Raw genomic sequence first — 18429 nt, 5'->3', positions numbered from 1 at the left:
CCTGGTTATTGAGGCCGACTAGCAAGTGAACCAGCAGGTGAAAGATCTCTCTCTGTTTCTCCCTCTCTGTAGCTCTTTGAAAGAAAGAAAGAAATCTTAAAAAAAAAAAAAAAGTAAAATTATAAACAGATTCCAGTGGTGAGTGCAAATTTTCTACTCTCAGGGACCCAAGCAGATAAAAAGAGGGAGGAAAGGCTAAGTCAACTAGCAGGTATAGAATGGTCCACGTGGTGTATTGAAACCTGAGGTGCCGCATGCATGGTGAGCATGGTCTTGCAGGATTGCTGAGAAGGCATTCAGGATTGCCTTGCCGCCTGCACATGCCTACGGGCAATTTTTCTAAGTGCTTTAAGATTTCTTTATTTGTACTTGAAAGGCAGATTTTACAGAGAGAGGAGGAGTAACAGAGGTCTTCCATCCACTGGTTCACTCCTCAGATGGCCACAGAAGCTACAGCTGAGCTGACCTGAAGCCAGGAGCCAAGAGCTTCCTCTGGGTGTTGCATGTGGGTGCAGGGACCTGAGGAGCTGAGTCATCTGCTGCTGCTTTCCCTTGCCATAAGCAGGAGCTAAGTCAGTTTTGGAGCAGCTGATTCTTGAACTGGCACCCATATGTGACACCAGCACTGCAGGTGTTGGATTAGCTTGTTATACCAATATGCTGACCCCTACATACACACTTACTTGAGAAGCTGCAAACCTAGAGCAGGGGTTGGCATAGTAATGGCTGTGAGGCAATTGTGCCTTCTGTCTATAAGTAAAGCTTTACTAGAACACAACTGAGCTCTAGCATGTATGGTCTTTCACCGTTCTTGTGCTACAGTGGCCGAGTTGAATAATTGCTGCAGAGTGCACATGACCCACAATTCTGGAAATACTTAATTCCATGGCCTTGTACTAGAAGGTTGCTGGTCACTAAGTTAGAGTATCTGGCTTCACGAAATCTTTTTCACAGCCTTCCCTACAAGTCCAAGGTGACCTTGAGCAGAAGCAGGCTACAGACATAAGCCAAGTACAGGAACACTTCATGGCCTACTTGGAATGAAGTTCAGCTGGAGCTGTGTTTCCAACAAACACACTTTTGCATTAAATCACAATTCTTCTCTATATTTGTTTCATTATTTTTAAAACAAGATTAATTATATCTCACACAGTGTACTTCACAAGTTTGTTGTAAATATAAAATGTGGTAATATATGTGAGCATTTTTTTAAAGTGACGAAATTCGACATGGTGATGTTAGTACTATATGAAAACACAAACCTAGACAGATACTAATTCCTACATTATCAGAAATCTTTTGCTTCTCTAGTTTGGTGAATGCCTGTTTCAGAAGAGTAGATGACCAGTTCTAAAAATCATGATTAATTTTTAGTGCTGGCCCAGCAGCCGTGTTTTCAAAGTTGACTGTAAAAGCTCTGTTTGTACAGCTGTGCTTTTTATTAACCTTATGAACTAACTTAGCGATAAAAGCAAATGGTGTGCATGTCTCTTATTTTATGTTAATCTTAATAGAAATGACATGTTGCCGTGAACAAATGGAGTGTATTTATCTCCTGTAATCATGAATTATTAATTTTCTGTTAAAATATTGAAGCCTAGAGTTATGCTGAGAATTGCCACATTTTACAGTGTGAAACTCAGCTCCCAGTGTAGGTAGAATTTTTTTATTTTGCTTGAATACAAGTCTTTGTTTTTAGAAATAGAACTTGGTCAGAAATGAGAAGCTAAAAAAGGTTGAAAAGACATCATTAGGTGAAATCTCAGACAGAAACAAAATGGGTGGCTTTTAAGAAAATCTTTGGAAAATAATTAGCTCTAAATAACACAAGCTGTGAATTATTGTTCGTTTAGATTTAGTAATGTCACTATGGAAATCCTTTTAAGATTTATTTTTATTTGAAGGGCAGTATTAAGAGACAGAGAGATCTTTCATCGGCTGGTTTGTTGCACAAATGACTGCAACAGCCAGAACTGGGCCTGTCTGAAGCCAGGAGATTCCGGGTCTTCACGTGAGTGCAGGGTTCCAAGAATCTGAGCCACCATCTGCTGCTTTCTCAGGCCATAAGTAAGGGGCTGGGTCAGAAACAGAGCAGCTGGGACACGAACTGACACCCACTTGGGGATGCTGGTGCCACAAGTGGTAGGTTACCCTACTGCACCACCCTGGAAATTCTAAAGTAAGTAAAGAAATATCTCAAAGAAGAAGAGTTAAATATATAAAATGTTTATTGAAGTGTTACTTGTAATAGCAAAGCAGGAAACAAATCTGATTTGAAGAATGGCTAAATCAAGTATGTTCTTTTATGAGTTAGAACATGCTGTTATCCACACAATCATGAGCACCGGCCATACATGCATAGGAACTTGTTTATAGAACTATATGACTTGGGTTGCTGAGGTTATGGATGATTTATCATAACCTTTTAAAATGGAGGTTGAAATTATACATTGGTACGTTTACCTGGTGTTAATGATAATTAAGCAATTTTCCATTTGTTGGCTGGCCTGGTCTGTAACTGGTGATGGTTATGTTTATTTTCAGACTTTTCTCTTGGGAAGTTGTGCTTCTGACCGGAACATAGTACTATATGATATGAGACAGGCTACTCCTCTGAAAAAGGTGAGTTTCAATTTTATCTTTCACTTTTCATACTTAATGCATTCCTTCATAAACTGAGTGACTGAAAACATGGAGCAAATGTTTTTTCACAGTTAGAGCCTTTTTTTTTTTTTGCACACAAATGTTCTTAGAACACAAAGTAATGGTAGCATTCTATTACTTCCTAGTTCTTTTTAGAGACCCTTAAATTTCCATTATGTATTGTATCGTACTCTTCATTGTGTCTTTCTCAATGCCAATAAAATTTAGGCAGCTAGTTACTGCTTACTGGATTGAAGGTCCTTACATTTTTTGTTATTTTTTGGGGGGGAGGGGATTCCTTGTTTTTATTTATTGATTGATTGATTTTAAGTTTTATGGTATAATTTCGTAGGGCCTGGACTCCTACCCCCTCCCCCACAAGTTGCCACCCCCAACTGATTTTCCCTATTACATTAGTGTAGTCCTTCATAAGCAGTCATAAGTCAATCGGAAAGTCCTTGAATTAAGGGTTCTGTTCTGTAACAGTTCTTCAGGTCCCATGGTTATCTTGACACATACAGTGTTTTATTCCAGAAAGTTTTGGAACTCATTCACAAAACCAGCACTGTTTGTTTAACTTCATGCTAATGGGTACTAGTTTGACGTTTTGTTTGGTCAAATGATCCTGTTCAAGGTGACAAATTTCCCAACAGCTGTAACGTGATCAGCCCTGGGGCTTAGGGATCAAGCAAATACAAGCTGAAGCCAACTCTCTGGGGAGAGACTTGCTGTCCAAAGGCGAAGAGGCAGCAGGAGCCGGTACTCATGAGCAGCAGAGACTTTCCGCTTGATTTTAGTTCACTTTTATTATTTTTCTTTAGTTTTACTTTATTATCATTTTTTCTCTTTCCTCTATTTTCTGTGTCATGATATGCTTACATATTGGAAAGTTAAGCTTGTTGCTGTGAAGCAAATGGACATGCTGGTGTAATAATATTGAAAAAATAGGGATGGGAGATAAGAGAGGAGGAAGGAACCCCTATGCTTCTAAATCTATACATGAAAAATGTGAAATCTACTCATTTTATATGAATTAAAAATAAGAATTTTAAAAAAGAGGGAGCACCATTTGAAGTGAAAGGGTATAAATTTGATTTCAGGCTCTAGAATTTTAAAGAAACAGGGAGTGCTAGGTAACATTTGTGTGCATGAGTTCACATAAGAGAGAAATACTTTTAATACTTTCTTTTGTTTTCCTAAATCAGTTTTATGGCATCCAATAAACTTAGAAATATCGAAATGTATTCATTGAAATCTGATAAATACAGTAATCTTTCCAAAGTGTCGTTTTAATTATTTCAGTGATGTTAACACTGTGAGAAAATCCTACCAGATTTTAGTCAGCAGGTAACTTAATCTGTTTTTCCTATTAAATGGTAGTTTTAATAACCACCTTGTAGCACATTGGTGAGAATAAAACATGAGCATTTTTAAGCATGTAATCAAATACTGACACTGAGTTTAATAAATGGTCATTTCTGTCCATTCGCATTCTCCCATTTCCATATTAAATGGTACTGTAGTGCTTTGAGATTGAGTAAAAGGCCTGTAGGCTAGATTTCAGGGCCTCCGGAAACCAGATGCCAGTTGACAGTCCGTCAGTAAAGCAGCCTTTTATCGGGGTTTATCAAATGCAGTGCAGAGCACTGTAACGGTTGTCATATTCTTAGACACTGCTGTGTTCTCCTTATTTTGTTCTAGCTAGTAGGCTATTAATGTTCTAACTTTGCCCTTCTAAATGTAACAGTTCTCAGTATGACATTATTTTTTCCTATGAGGTGTAGTTCTGGAAATGTTTGAGGGCATTTTGTGAATGAGGTATCTGAGATGGTAAGCATCTGAAAGTGGACAGATGCACACGTACAAAGTTACCCTATCAAAGATGCCAATAATGTTCCATTGAGAAGCACTGTGAGTTACTCATCCCTCATAGGCCAGTTCAAGTCATGCTTGTTTCTGAAACATTTCTTCTCTAACCCTCAGCTCACCACTAATTTCGTTTCCAGTTTGATAGTCACTGTTTTACAGTTTGTGTGTGTCTCATCTTAACTAAAGTAAGTTATTTCAGGTTAAGAGATTAAGAAGCGTTTTTCTACTTTTCAAACATACCACTTTGCCTTATATTCTTGAAAGCAGTTTATGATTTCTCTTCCCATTGCACTATTATGTACACATAATGGGTGTTTGCTAAATATTTGCTTAAATCAGTGGGAAAAAAAAGTGAAGAAGAAAATGTATTCATTCTGAAGGTAATTTCATAATGAAGACATAGTGTATTCTTCCTGTCTCAGGTTATCTTGGATATGAGAACAAATACAATCTGTTGGAACCCTATGGAAGCTTTCATTTTTACTGCAGCCAATGAAGATTATAAGTAAGTTTCTAAAATCTCTTTCTAGATTTTATAAGCTTTTAAAATTAAAAAAATTGTAAGAACAGGTTTTCCAGATTGGGGAAGAACTTCTTAGGAATCTGTTTTTCACGTTTCAGAATACTAGTAGTGAAACCTAGGATCAATAACTGAATCCTGTTTGTTGCTGTTTCTATAAAGCTTTATCAAGCTACAGCCTTACCTGTTCAGTTTTGTTATAAATATGCTAATTTCTGCTTTCCCCCCTGAGGTAAATGATTTGCAACAGAGATCTGATGGTTCTCTTGGCTAAAAATGTTTATAATCTGGCTCTTTGTGGAAGTTGTAAATCTCACATGTTGTACTGGATATGAAGATAGCTTCCTGTTGTATTTGCAATTCTTTGGGTAGCTGATACTTAAGTACTCATGGTATTTGCGTTCACTGTTGCTTCATTAAGATGAAAGGAAAATCATAGATCCAGGTTTGGTTCAGGTTGAACCACGGAGCCTGGAACTCCACCTAGGTCTCCTGCGTGTGTGGTATAGACACAAGTACTTGGACCGTGTTCTGTTGCTTTTGCAGGCGTGCTAACAGGGACCCGGAAGCAGGGCATTTGGGACTTGAACCAGTGCTCATATACTATGCTGGAGGCTGCTTAACATGCAACACCACAACACCATCCCCTATAGTTTAAATTTTTGGCCCTGTAATTGTATTTGTTATTATTTGACTTCATCTAAATTTGACTTGACAGCTTTATTTCTTGACCCAGATGGAAATTTATGATTTTCTATGCTAGAGTATGTCATAAAGCTTGTGGAAAAATCAAATTCTAAGATAAAATTATGGGGCCAGCATTCTGGTGGGGCAGACTAAGCTGCTGCCTGCAGTTTGGGTACCCCATGTGAATACTAGTCTAAATCCTGGCTGCTCCCCTTCTGAGGCAACCACTTGCTGACGCACCTGGGTGAAGAAGCAGAAGATAGAGCAGATAGCCCAAGGACTTTGCCCCTGCTACTCACGTGGAAGACCTGGGTGCAGCTCCTGGCTCCTGCCCTGCTCTTACCCCAACCATTCCCTTCTCTCTCTCTTCTTCCCTCCCTCTCATCCTCTCTTTCTCTGGGTCTCACTCTAATTCTGCCTTTCAAATAAATAACCCTTTTTAAAAAAATTATTTGGGACAACCTGTATGGCCCAACTGTTAAGGCACCCATGTTTTTTGCTTGAGTACCTTGGGAGGTGGAGGTCATGCCACACTATAGGAGACCTGGTTGAAACTCCTGCATGCTTGCTTTGGCCTGGCTCAATCCTGGCCATCTGGGGAGTGAACCAGCAGATGGGAGATCTATCTCTCTCTCTTTATTAAAGTTTCTAAATACAATTTAAGCTGTTTTGACATTTTTTAAAAAAGATGTATTCATTTTAATTGAAAGTCAGAATTACTGAGGATGAGAGATAGATCCTCTATCCACGCTTAAAAACCAGAGCCATAACTGGGCTGGTCTGAAGGTGGGAGCCAGGAGCTTCTTCTGTGTCTGTCACATGGGTGCAGTGGTCCAAGGACCTGAGCCATCTGCCACTGCTTTGCTGCTTTCCCAGGCCATAAGCAGGATACTAGATCAAAAGTGGAACAGCTGGGATATGAACTGGCATCTCAGGTAGAGGACTGATACGCTATGCCATTGCTCCAGCCCCATGGTGTCTTTTTTTTTTTTTTAATGATACAATTTCATAGGTTCAGGGATTTCACTTTCCACTCTCCTTTTCCTCTTCTGCACCTACTGTTTTTCCCAAAAACAATTAAATACTGTAGTCTTTCAGCAACATTCACAAGTCCATCATTTTGCTATTTAAATGTATCATGACATTGTAGGCATAGACAATGTTAGACAGCCCAGCATCCTAATTTCAAGATGTATTTAATAGTCTCATTTGGAAGCTAATCTCTATTATACAGTTTTTCTACACACACACATCTACCTGTATATCTATAGATGTATTTGCCTAAAGTTTGCCTTATATCAGAGACAACATTTGGTATTTGTGCTCTTGGCTGGCCTACTTCACTGAACATAATGGTCTCTACTTCTATTTAATGGCAGAGTAGTCTTCCATAGAGTAGATGTACCACAGTTACAGTGTCTTTTTTATTTTTTTCTTTAAGTGTCCCTAAAATTTCTCATTTCACATATGGGAGGAATTATATATGGTACATTCAAAAAAGAACATTCCTTAATAAAAAATGATGGCTAAAATACCATCATTAATTTAACCTGAAAGTGATCTTACTTTGGTATTCCCTTTCTATAGATGTAAATATTTTCTGTCCAAACAAAATTTGGACAGAAAATATTTGCTTGGAATTTGAGCACTTAGCTTTTTTTTCTTATATAAAAATGAAACAATTTATTTATTTTAAAAACAATTTGCTAAAATAAAATTTAGTTGAGAGCCTCTGCCTGTCCCAGGCAGAGATTATAAAGCAGTTTCCAACTCAGAAATTAATCTCAAATCAGTCTACTCATGGCTAACCATCTTGTAGTGTTTTGGAAACTGAGAAGAACAATAAATGAGCTTTTGATGAGAGCTGATAGTATTGGCGGTAATTTGTCTTTGGCATTAACAATGTTTCATGGTAATGGCATTTAAAAAATACTCTTTTGAAATGTTAGGCTTATTAATCATTCAGTTTTTTAAAAGAACAGCAGAGAGAAAAATTACAGAGATGTTTGATTCACTTGGACGTGTGCATTCTAATTTGAGGTACAAGTGTCCCAAACTGTGGCTTAACCTGCTGTACCAGATTAGCTCTCCCAAACATCTCTCTTAGAAATAGTCTTAGGGTTACTAAAAAGTTGCAAAAAAATTACCAGTCACTGCCACCAGTTACACCTAATTTTAATTAGTATCTTATATGACCAGTAGTTCAGTCACCAGAATCAAGAAATTGGCATTGGATTTGCAGAGAAGGAGAGACAGAAAGATCTGTCTGTTGGTTCACTCCCCAAATGGCCTCAGTGGCTAAAGCTGAGCAGTCTGAAGCCAGGAGACAAGAACCAGGAGCTTCTTTCAGGTCTGCCCTGTGGGTGCAGGGTCCCAAAGATGAGTCATTATCTGCTGCTTTCCCAGGCTACAAGCAGGGAGCTGGATGGGAAGTGGAGCAACCAGGACACAAACTGGTACCCTTATGGAATCCCAACATTTGGAGTGGAGGATTAGTCAATCGAGCCATTGCACCAGACCCATAATTCTTTTAAGTATAAACTTTGTTTGATCACCAGATTTTCCAGTGTTCTTTTCTAGGGCCCAGTACAGAATCCCATGCTGCATTTGTCACGTTTCCTTAGTGTGCCCAGTCTGTTCCTTCTTATTTGTTTGTCACCTTATGTCTTAGTTCAGGCTGCTCTAACAAACTGCTGTAGATTGGGTGACTTCAGCAACAGGCATTTATTTCTCATGGTTTTGGAGGCTGAAGTTGGAGATCAGGGTGCCCACTTGGTAGGTTATGGTGTGGGCCCTCTTCTAGGGTGCAGATAGCCCTCCAGGAACTTAAGAAGTTGGGTATGCGGCAGGATATACTGTTTGTGATAATTTCACCCTTACGACCTAATGTATCAACCCAAGCCTGTACTTCCAAATGCTGTCCTATTGTGGGTTAGATTCAGCAGGTCCACTTGTTGAGAGGGAACATTGAGTTTATAATACTATGATCCTTTAGAAGAAAATATACTCTTGAGTTGTTTTGTAAATTGCCTTTAATTTTGAAGTAATCGGATGCTTTCACATTAGATTGAAGTTTTGTATCTTTTGGCAAAATACCACAAAAATGATGTGCCCTTTGTAGTATACCTTGAGAGGTGGGCACTTGTTGTCAATGTCATATACATTACAGGAAACATTAGCCTTGATTGCTTGGTTAAGGTGGTGTCAGCAGGTTATTCATATTGGCTCATTTGGAGCAGTAATTTTTTTTATTGTTTGGAATTTTTAAGTTTTAGTATATTCTTGATAAAAATTGTGCTCTAACAGTACTGTCAAGAGTATAAGCTAGTACAAATTTGTTAAGTAACTTTGTAACTCAAATCATGGATTAAAAATGCTATGGCATTGGACCTCATGTTCCTTCTTGTAAGAATCTGTCCAGATTTAGCTGAATATGCCATTCCATTAAAGATTAAGTGTCAACAATTTGTATATTGGGATTTGCTTAAAACTTATACAACACACTTGGGAGCTGTATATTAAAAATAAGGAGCTGAATTACTTAATGTTATAGTCACTAAAAGTCTTTTCAAAGATTACTTAATGGACCTGACACAGCCTAGTGGTTAAATCCTCTCCTTCCAACTGCCTGGATCCCATATGGGCGCCAGTTTGTGTCCCAGCTGCTCGGTTTCCCATCTAGCTCCCTGTTTGTGGGCTGGGAGGACAATGAGGATGGCCTAAAGCCTTGGAACTCTGCACCCGCATGGGAGACTGGGAAGAAGCTCCTGGCTCCTGACTTCGGATCAGCTCAGTTCCAGCCGTTGCAGCTACTTGGGGAGTGAACCAGTGGATGGAAGAGCTTTCTCTGTGTCTCTCCTTCTCTCTTTAAATCTGTTTTTCCTAAATAAATAAATAAATAAATAAATGTTTTTTTTTAAAGGTTACTTGATGAAATGGGTGAATGGTTATAATATGCTAAATGAAAAGACCAGAAAACAAAGTTTTACACAGCACTATCGCAGCTTTATTTACAGTAGAAATAGGAAGATGTTGTTGGGGCTGATGTTGGCAGATTAAGCTGCTATGTACAGAGCTGACATTTCATGTGGATGCCAGTTCAAGTGCCAGCTGCCCACTTGTGACTCTGTTTCCTGCTAATGCTGTTGGGGAAGCAGCAGTAGGTGAGACACCCTATGTGGGACACCGAGATAAAACTCCTGACTCCTGGATTCAGCCTGACCCAGTCTGGCCATTGTGACTGTGTGGGGAGTGAACTAGCAAAATAAAGATCTCACTGTCTGTCTCTCTCTTTCTGGCTCTAACTGCCTTCCAAAGAAATGAAATCAGTCTTTAAAAAATGATATGGCACTGTTTGTAGGAAGGAAAATTAAAGGTAATTTTTATACTGTTTTTGGCAATTTTCATATTTTCTACAGTGAGATTTACATTTCTAAAGTGGAAAGTGTATAAATGTAGCCTGAAATAATAATAATAACAATAATAATAATAATAATAATAATGTTGATAGTCTCCACTTTCATTCAGCTGCCTCTGTACAGAATCGAGCTATGTATTTAGATACGTGTGGTTTAGCTATTGGGTGTTACTTTCACTAGCTTCTTTCTGGAAATTTGTATCAAATATTTAAGTCTCAAATATTTAAATATTGTAACATTCTTTTATAGTTTGTACACTTTTGATATGCGTGCGCTGGACACTCCTCTGATGGTGCATCTGGACCACGTCTCTGCAGTGCTTGATGTGGATTACTCCCCCACTGGGAAGGAGTTTGTGTCTGCTAGTTTTGATAAATCTATTAGAATATTTCCTGTGGACAAAAGTCGAAGCAGGTATGTGACTGCCAATAAGCCATTTAATGTTGTTCACAGTGTAAGTGCAAGTAAATTGATAGAAATGTTCCCATTAAAATTATGTAATTCAAGGATTATAGTGATATTGTATTAAGAAATGACCACCTCCATTTTAATATAGTAGTTATTAGAATGTAAAAATATTCCAAATGCATACATTTACACACGTGCATGGATACACATATGTGCATATATTTACACTCATTTGGCTGGCTTAGTCTTGCTTAATGGAATTACAGATAGATAAAGGTGACCATGGTGAGAAGTAACGGGAAATGATATAAAAAAGGAAAAAGCAGTGGGTTGGGATTAGTGAATCAGATGCGGGAAAGAAGAGAGAGCCTGTGTAATGAAAGTAGGGGGTGGTGATCTGTCAGGAACAGTGTGTGGAGATGGGAAAGCAATTAGTTTGCCAGCCTCCTAAAGATTAATGGTAGCAGAGAATCTTTCTGGGACTTCCCATTCATTAAAAAAAAAATCCAGGGAACATTCCATTTGCTGATACATTTGCAACAGGATGAAGAGATGTTACCATTTTAGTGCAATGAAGAGAATCTTCGTCATTACTCATAATGATAAACTAGCCTAGCTTCTCTAGTGCTGAAGATTCTGAACCTTCTGAATAAAGATGTTTGTTTTCAGTGGCACATCCTGTCCTTTGTCTGATTCACCTTCATTCTTTTCTAGGAGGGTCAGGACTGGGGAGAGATAAGCGAGGTCCAGAACCATCTAGAATTCAAGGAGTTAGTCATTCTCAGCACCACCAGGCTGACTGTGCAGTACCTGTCTCCTGCACACTGGGCAGCACACTTTCCCCAGCCCTCTGCTCACCCTAAGAAGGTCGTTAAGACAGTGCCTCTCTCCTGAAAGCCAGCAGCTCACTGAAATTTTTTATCGTAGCCGATCTGTTTGTGTAGTGGTGTTTTCAACTTGTGATGATTGTGTTTTTTCTGTACTCTAATTAGAGGAAACCATATTGATTCTTAAATCTCATACCATCATTGGTTGCCAGCACATAATTGTCATCTTTACTGCCTTTATTATTGCAAAGCTGTTTTGAGTCTGAAGTGCATTGAAGGATTGTTTTGATGACTTGTATCTTCATTCTTCCAACTCTATGGTAGAACTCCTGGTGTTGGTTCCTGTGTGGATTTTCTTTCTTTGTAACTGTGTTGATAATCTCCACACTGTCATGAAGGGTATTAGGGTTGTTTGGTCAGACTTCTCATACATTTGGAGAATGGTAAGTATCAAGAAAATATACCTTCCATTTTTTCTTATCACCAGAACTTCTCAAGGTAGCAAAACAGTATGTTCCTAACATGGTAAATAAGTAGGTATAAGGACAGAAGACAGAATAAAAGAGCAAGAGAAATAGGAATGTGTAGAAGTAGACCTGTGATCTTTAAGAGCCCAGCTGCTGAGATCAGGCTGATGATTCCAATGCCATTAGGGCAACTAATAGAGTTCCAACTAGAAAGCTCAGGTTACTCAGAACTTATGTAAAAGTGAGTTCTTATATTTCATTTGCAGGAAATTATCTCTTGATGTGGTTTGAAGGGTGTGTGTGTGTGTGTGTGTGTGTGTGTGTGTTAGGATTTGTTTAATTGAAAGCCAGATGTGAGGCATCGTGTGATGGCTCAGTGGCTAAATCCTCACCTTATATGTGCTAGGATCCTGTATAGGCACCAGTTCATGTCCTGGCTGCTCCGTTTCCCATCCAGCTACCTGCTTGTGGCCTGGAAAAGCAGAAGGGGATGACGCAAAGCTTTGGAACTGTACACCCACGTGGGAAACCTGCAGAAAACTCCAGGCTCCTGGCTTTGGATTGGCTTAGCTCTGGCCGTTGCAACCACTTGGGAAATGAAGCAGTGGATGGAAGATCTTTCTCTCTCTCTCTCTCACTTTCTCTCTGTAAATCTTTTTCTTAAAAAATAAAGATGTGAGGAAGAGAGAGAATACCTTTCATCTGTCTGCTGATTCACTCCCTAGATGCCACAACAGCCAGGCTTGGGCCAGGCTGAAACCAGGAGCCAAGGTCTTCCAGGTCTCCCACTTGGGTAGCAGACACCCAAGCACTTGAGCCACATTCTGCTGCTTTTCCTAGGCCATTAACAGGGACCTGAATTGGAAGTAGAGCAGCTGGGTCACAAACTGGTACCCATATAGGATGCTGATGCTGCAGGCAACAATTTTACTGCTGTGCCACAAAGCTGACCCCAAGTTGGAATGTTTTATGATCATGGCAGAAATTCCCTCTTACCTTTATCTTAATTGGTCTGAAAGCCAGTTTCAGTTCATTTCTTTGTTGTGCTCTGGTTTTCTATCATTATAAACATTAACTCATGCATAGTCATTGTTTTTTTAAAATATTTTCTTATAACAGATCTTGCATTGATTGTTAATTTTCACGCAAACTTTCAGTAACTACCCCAAAATTTTATTTGAATCGGTATTTGGAAGTAGACATCTGTTGAGATTTTGTTTGACTATTAACCAAAAGAACAAACTGGTAGCATTCAGAGAAGTTTATTTTTAATATGTATATAAAGAACTTAGGTTTTAAAATGTATCAGGGCCAGTGTTGTACAGTAGGTTAAGCCTATACTGCCAGCATACCATATGGGTACCAGTTTGTGTCTTAGCTGCTCCATTTCTGATCCAGCTCCTTGCTAATATGCCTGGGAAAGCAACAGAAAATGACCTAAGTATTTGGGCTCCTGCCACCTGTGTTAGAGGCCTGGAAGGAGTTCTAAGCTCCTGGATTTGACCTGATCTAACCCTCACCATTGCAGCCATTTGAAGAATGAACCAGCAAGTGGAAGATCTTTGAGTTGGTCTCTCTCTCTTTCAATAAATAGCTAAATCTTCAAATAATATAGTAGTATAATTTTCAGTGAGCTTTAGAAAGTTATATGTGTGCAAATAAAAATATATCTAGAAAAACTCTATCATTAATAGTTTACCATTAAGGACAATCCAAAATTGATTAAGTGACTGATCATTGGATTTGATTAATCTTCTGTTACATGAGCAGGTTATATTTTTAGTGGCTGCTGAGGCCTGATTAAACTTTCTTACATTGTTTTGGAAAAAGGAGTCTCTCAAATAAAATTGAGGGGTAGAAGAAAGAGCAATCTATTTCATCTAGTTTTCACTTTTATAGGTTTTTTTTTTAAACCATTTTCTCCCTTTTAAAAATGTCTTTAAGGTTTAAGTGCTAACAAAATATTCTTCAGAATTGTGTAAGAGACTGGTTTCATGGGTGTACTTCGGAGTTGGCTTTTTCTTTTTTTTTTTTAGTTTGTTTTGTACTTGGGAATTTTATTTGGTTTGATCATTCCATGTTGACTTTCCTTTATTGTGCATAATTTGTTGAGTCTGTTGCTTTTTACTTGTGTAGTCTGATATGGAAAGTCTGTTTCTCCAAAAATCTCATCTTATTTTGTCTGATCTTGTCTCTTACTTGCTTTTTTAATGATTTTCTTAACACTTCTTAATATAGTATCCTCTGTGAATTTACTTAGCATGGTTCACAGCCTTTCTAAATAGGTATGACATTTGTCATCTTCATTTATTAAATGACTCTTACCTCAACTTACCACTCTATACCCCTCCCTTTCTTTTCACACAGGTAAATCATCAATTCTCATTTAAATTAATGAAACTTCTCAATTAATGTGAGCAAAGTAAAAAATTAGACAATTTTAGTATATAAAAATGTGTTTATTGAATGTTAATACTTTTACCTTATTTTCCAGTAAAATGAAAAAATATGAAAAGGAGAGTAATCTGGGGCTTAATAGAATATAAACTATTCTTGACTCTACAAAGTCACTTCAAGCATAACATTTTTTTTAAAGATTTATTTATTGTTATTGCAAAGTCAGATATACAGAGAGGAGGAGAGACAGAGAGGAAGATCTTATGTTCAATGGTTCACTCCCCAAGTGAGCTCAATGGCCAGTACTTCGCCGATCCGAAGCCGGGAGCCAGGAGCTCTTCTAGGTCTCCCACGCAGGGTCCCAAGGCTTTGGGCCACCCTCAGCTGCTTTTCCAGGCCGCAAGCAGGGAGCTGGATGGAAAGCGGGGCCACTGGGATTAGAACTGGCACCTATATGGGATCCTGGCACGTTTAAGGTGAGGACTTGAGCCGCTAGACCACCACGCCAGGCCCCAACCATAACATTTTTGTCTAGTTTTTGCTCTCAGTGTTTTTGTGAGCTTTCCTGTACATCTCATTTTCTTACATGTGTTGTTTGGCAGAATTCTCTGAGAGCAGGATTGGTTTTTGTCCAACTGTTGGTGTAGAACCCAGTTGGTTTAAATAGAAGTACATTGGAATGAATTTGAATTTTCCTTTTTTTATTCCCTTCAGACCTGAAAATATCCTGATACTGATAATCAGTGGTTCAAGAAAAGCTATGCCAAAATCCTAAGGATTTTTGCCTTTGTTGCTTTTCTATAGAGAAGTCTATCACACAAAGCGAATGCAGCACGTGATCTGTGTAAAATGGACTTCTGACAGCAAGTACATCATGTGTGGATCTGATGAAATGAACATTCGTCTGTGGAAAGCCAATGCTTCTGAAAAGCTGGGTGTGGTAAGAATGATTGTCATAAAGCTGCTTTCTGATTTTCTTGGCTATCGTGTTGCAAAGATAGTTTATTAATAGTACTTTAGTCATTTTGATCAAATTGAAGTAACTGATGAAAAAGGAGGTGAGTTACAGCAAAACAGACAAGGCTGTATTGATTATTTTTTAAGTGAAGTTCCCATTCAGAGTGCCTTTGTTAGTTTACATGGTTGAAATGTGAGCCTCTTGATTCTTTGTGTTTTGCATGAGGTGTAAGGAAAGAAAATTCGGGGACTTGGAGCATGAAATGTCGGGGCACATATTTGTTCGGTTGGAAGAATAGCAATTGATCAAATCAAAAGCTGCAGTCTGTAATATCTCTGTGCAGTCTTTAATATCCGCCACAACAGCACACTTAAATAAGAAGTAGATACAGGACCTTTTTAAGACATTTAATGAAAATATAGCAAATACTGTTGCTGTTAGTTACTTTTGGATTGCAGAATTATTATAGATTTTTGTTTGTTCCTGCTAGTTTTAGAAAAGAAATATGCAAAGTGTTTACATCAGAAACAAATATTAAGAAGTAAAGGTTATTTTCTACTTATCCTCGGCAGGAATATTAGGCTATAACAGTAAAGGTAATTATATTTTGAATCTAATGATTTATAAATATAATTTATAGCCAGAATTTCTTTTGTATGAGATAGAGTAAGATGGATGGAGTTATTATCCATTAAATTTCATTAAATTAAATTTTAGTTTGTCATTAAATGTTGCTCTAAACCATGTTGAAGGTTAGTTAGGGAATTGAACACCCTTTTTTCCTCTTTGTTTCGGTCGTCTTCACCTCTAAGCCACACCCAATATTGGAATGATTGGTTTGATAATTGGTTTTGGTGCTTTTTTATGTTGTTTACACCTAGGATGATCCACATAGCCCTATTCTTTCAGAAGTTTTGTTTTTCACTTGATGAAGGTGCAGGTGTTGGCCTAAAGGGAGTTTTGTCGGTTACAGACTTACTGCTAATAACAACCTTGTAAAGGACATTGGCAGTCTAGTTGGAGGGTAAAGCTGATGCCTAACTTTGTCAGACTGAAACAAATTGAAGAATGTTATTCACTGAGATACCAAAATAAAATTTTCAGCTTACATCACGAGAAAAGGCAGCCAATGATTATAACCAGAAGTTAAAGGAGAAGTTTAAACATCATCCTCATATAAAACGAATAGCTCGTCATCGACATCTACCCAAGTCCATCTACAGCCAGATTCAGGAGCAGCGCATCATGAAGGAAGCCCGCCGACGAAAGTATGTTTCCAGGCATTCGATTTATACCACAGTGCCCTGTTATGCCCTCATCCCACCATAAACAAACTGCTTTTTTGTTTCTATTTTTTTGTTTTGAAAGGCAGATTTTACACAGTTTTTCTGCCTGCTGGTTCACTCTCCAAATGACTACAATAGTGAGAGCTGGCCTGATCCAAAGCTGGAAGGCAGGACCTTTCTTTTGGTCTCCTATGTGGATGCAGGCTCCCAAGGACTTGAGTCATCTCTACTGCTTTCCCAAGCAATAAACGGGGAGTTGAATTGGAAAAGCAGCAACCAAGACAAGCCCTTGCAGGTGGAGGATTAGTGTGCTGTACCACAGTGCTCGCCCCACAAACTATCTTTGAAAGGACTAGTTTAAGTGCTAGTATACCTTGAATTTTTAAGGCCTTTTTTTTTTTAAATTTATTTGAAAGGCAGAGTGATGGAGACAAATAGACTGTCCATCCTTTGATTGACTTCCCAGATGTCTGCAGCAGCCAGGCCTGGACCAGGCTGAACTCAGTATCGAAGAACTTAATGTTGGTTTCCTATGTGGGTGGCGGGGCCCCAGGTGCTTGGACCATCTTCTGTTGTCTTTAAGGCACACTAGCAGGAAACGGATCAGAAGCGGAGAAGATAGAACTCAGTGAGCACTTTAATAGGGGGTGCTGGTGTCATCTACTGCACCACAGTGTTTACCCTGGATATGTTTTTAAAGACTTTTCTGGCCTTTATTTTTTCTCTCTCATTTGAAAAGTGAGAATTTTTATGATTTATTTTTTAATTTGTTTAAAAGAATTTCATGAAAATGAATTGTCAAAAATCTCATTTTAAAAATACTATAAATCATGCATGTTTTCAGAACAATTTATAATATAGCTGGTTAATGTGTTTTCTAAGTTAAAGAATGTAAAGTGAAAGTATTTCTGATATGCTTTGTCCTGACACCTAAGATGTAATGCAGAACTCCACACCACCCCATCCCTGTGGGATTGGGGATCCTGTTGAAACACATACTTCATGCAAAGTAATTATAGAAATTCTGAGAAGCTTTTTTTAAAAATTAGGTTGTACAACAAAGTGTAACTGTGGCATATTTTTAAATTTAGTAGAAGACACTGATAAAGTTTACTGTTACTGTCTATCTTGTACCTGTTTTTGTTGTGAAAATGTTTTGTCTCAGTAGATGTTGTCCAGCGATAGAAAACAGTGTATGATTTTTTTTTTTTTTTTGAGAAAGTGTTCTTTGGATGGGATGATTTTTCATGAGCTTACTTATGTTTTATTCATTTCTAGGGAAGTGAATCGCCGTAAACATAGCAAGCCTGGATCAGTGCCAATTGTGTCAGAGAAGAAGAAGCACATAGTGGCAGTTGTAAAATAGTATTTGGTATTCCTGCTAATCCTGATATGAAGCTGTTTACTTTTGACTTGGTGATTCTGCAAATAAAAGTGCTCTATTTAGTAGTATTTATTTCAGTTACGTGTGTAGGCTCTTCTTGTTTTTCAGCTACCCTGCATAATGACCCTTAAAGGGTAGCCTGATTGATTGGACTGTCTAATATGTCTAATATTTTATCCTTAATCTGCTTTAATTTTTCATGAAAGAATCTGCAATATTTGCAACTCACTTTATTTTCTTGCTGTTAGAAATTGAAAGTACACTTTTCCCCTGATAGATTATAGACAGTGTGTGTTTGCATTTACTTTTTAAAATGCACATCTCTTGTGTCACATGGTCTTTCTTTGAATAATGACTGCAACGATTCATTTATGCTTTTACATAACATTTAGAAGAATTATGATAGAACTTTTTGAGCTAAATTTCTCTCCCATGTTTTATTCATATTTGGCCTTTTTAGGCTTTAAATATGAACAACCTGCATTTACAGAAATTTTTGTAAGTAATACTAATTGTAATTTGTGGTCAGGATAATAAAACATGCTTTTTCTCAGCATTGAAACTT

At 38.1% G+C, this 18429-nt stretch overlaps 1 protein-coding gene across 1 annotated transcript in view; it reads left to right on the top strand.

Annotated features, from left to right (window-relative positions):
* The window catches only part of DCAF13 (DDB1 and CUL4 associated factor 13), a 32618-nt gene extending 14686 nt beyond the window's left edge, over positions 1 to 17932 (top strand). The window contains exons 6-11 of the mRNA XM_004580660.3: positions 2545 to 2622; positions 4935 to 5017; positions 10387 to 10551; positions 15041 to 15176; positions 16299 to 16462; positions 17759 to 17932. Coding sequence (XP_004580717.2) covers positions 2545 to 2622; positions 4935 to 5017; positions 10387 to 10551; positions 15041 to 15176; positions 16299 to 16462; positions 17759 to 17846 — 714 coding nt within the window. The 3' untranslated portion in view covers positions 17847 to 17932. The remainder of the gene's footprint in view (positions 1 to 2544; positions 2623 to 4934; positions 5018 to 10386; positions 10552 to 15040; positions 15177 to 16298; positions 16463 to 17758) is intronic.
* The last annotated feature ends 497 nt before the right edge of the window (positions 17933 to 18429 follow it).

This window comes from Ochotona princeps, chromosome 9 (genome assembly GCF_030435755.1).
Source record: "Ochotona princeps isolate mOchPri1 chromosome 9, mOchPri1.hap1, whole genome shotgun sequence".
In the NCBI taxonomy this organism is placed as follows: domain Eukaryota; kingdom Metazoa; phylum Chordata; class Mammalia; order Lagomorpha; family Ochotonidae; genus Ochotona; species Ochotona princeps.
This window is presented reverse-complemented; position numbering and strand designations above follow the sequence as displayed.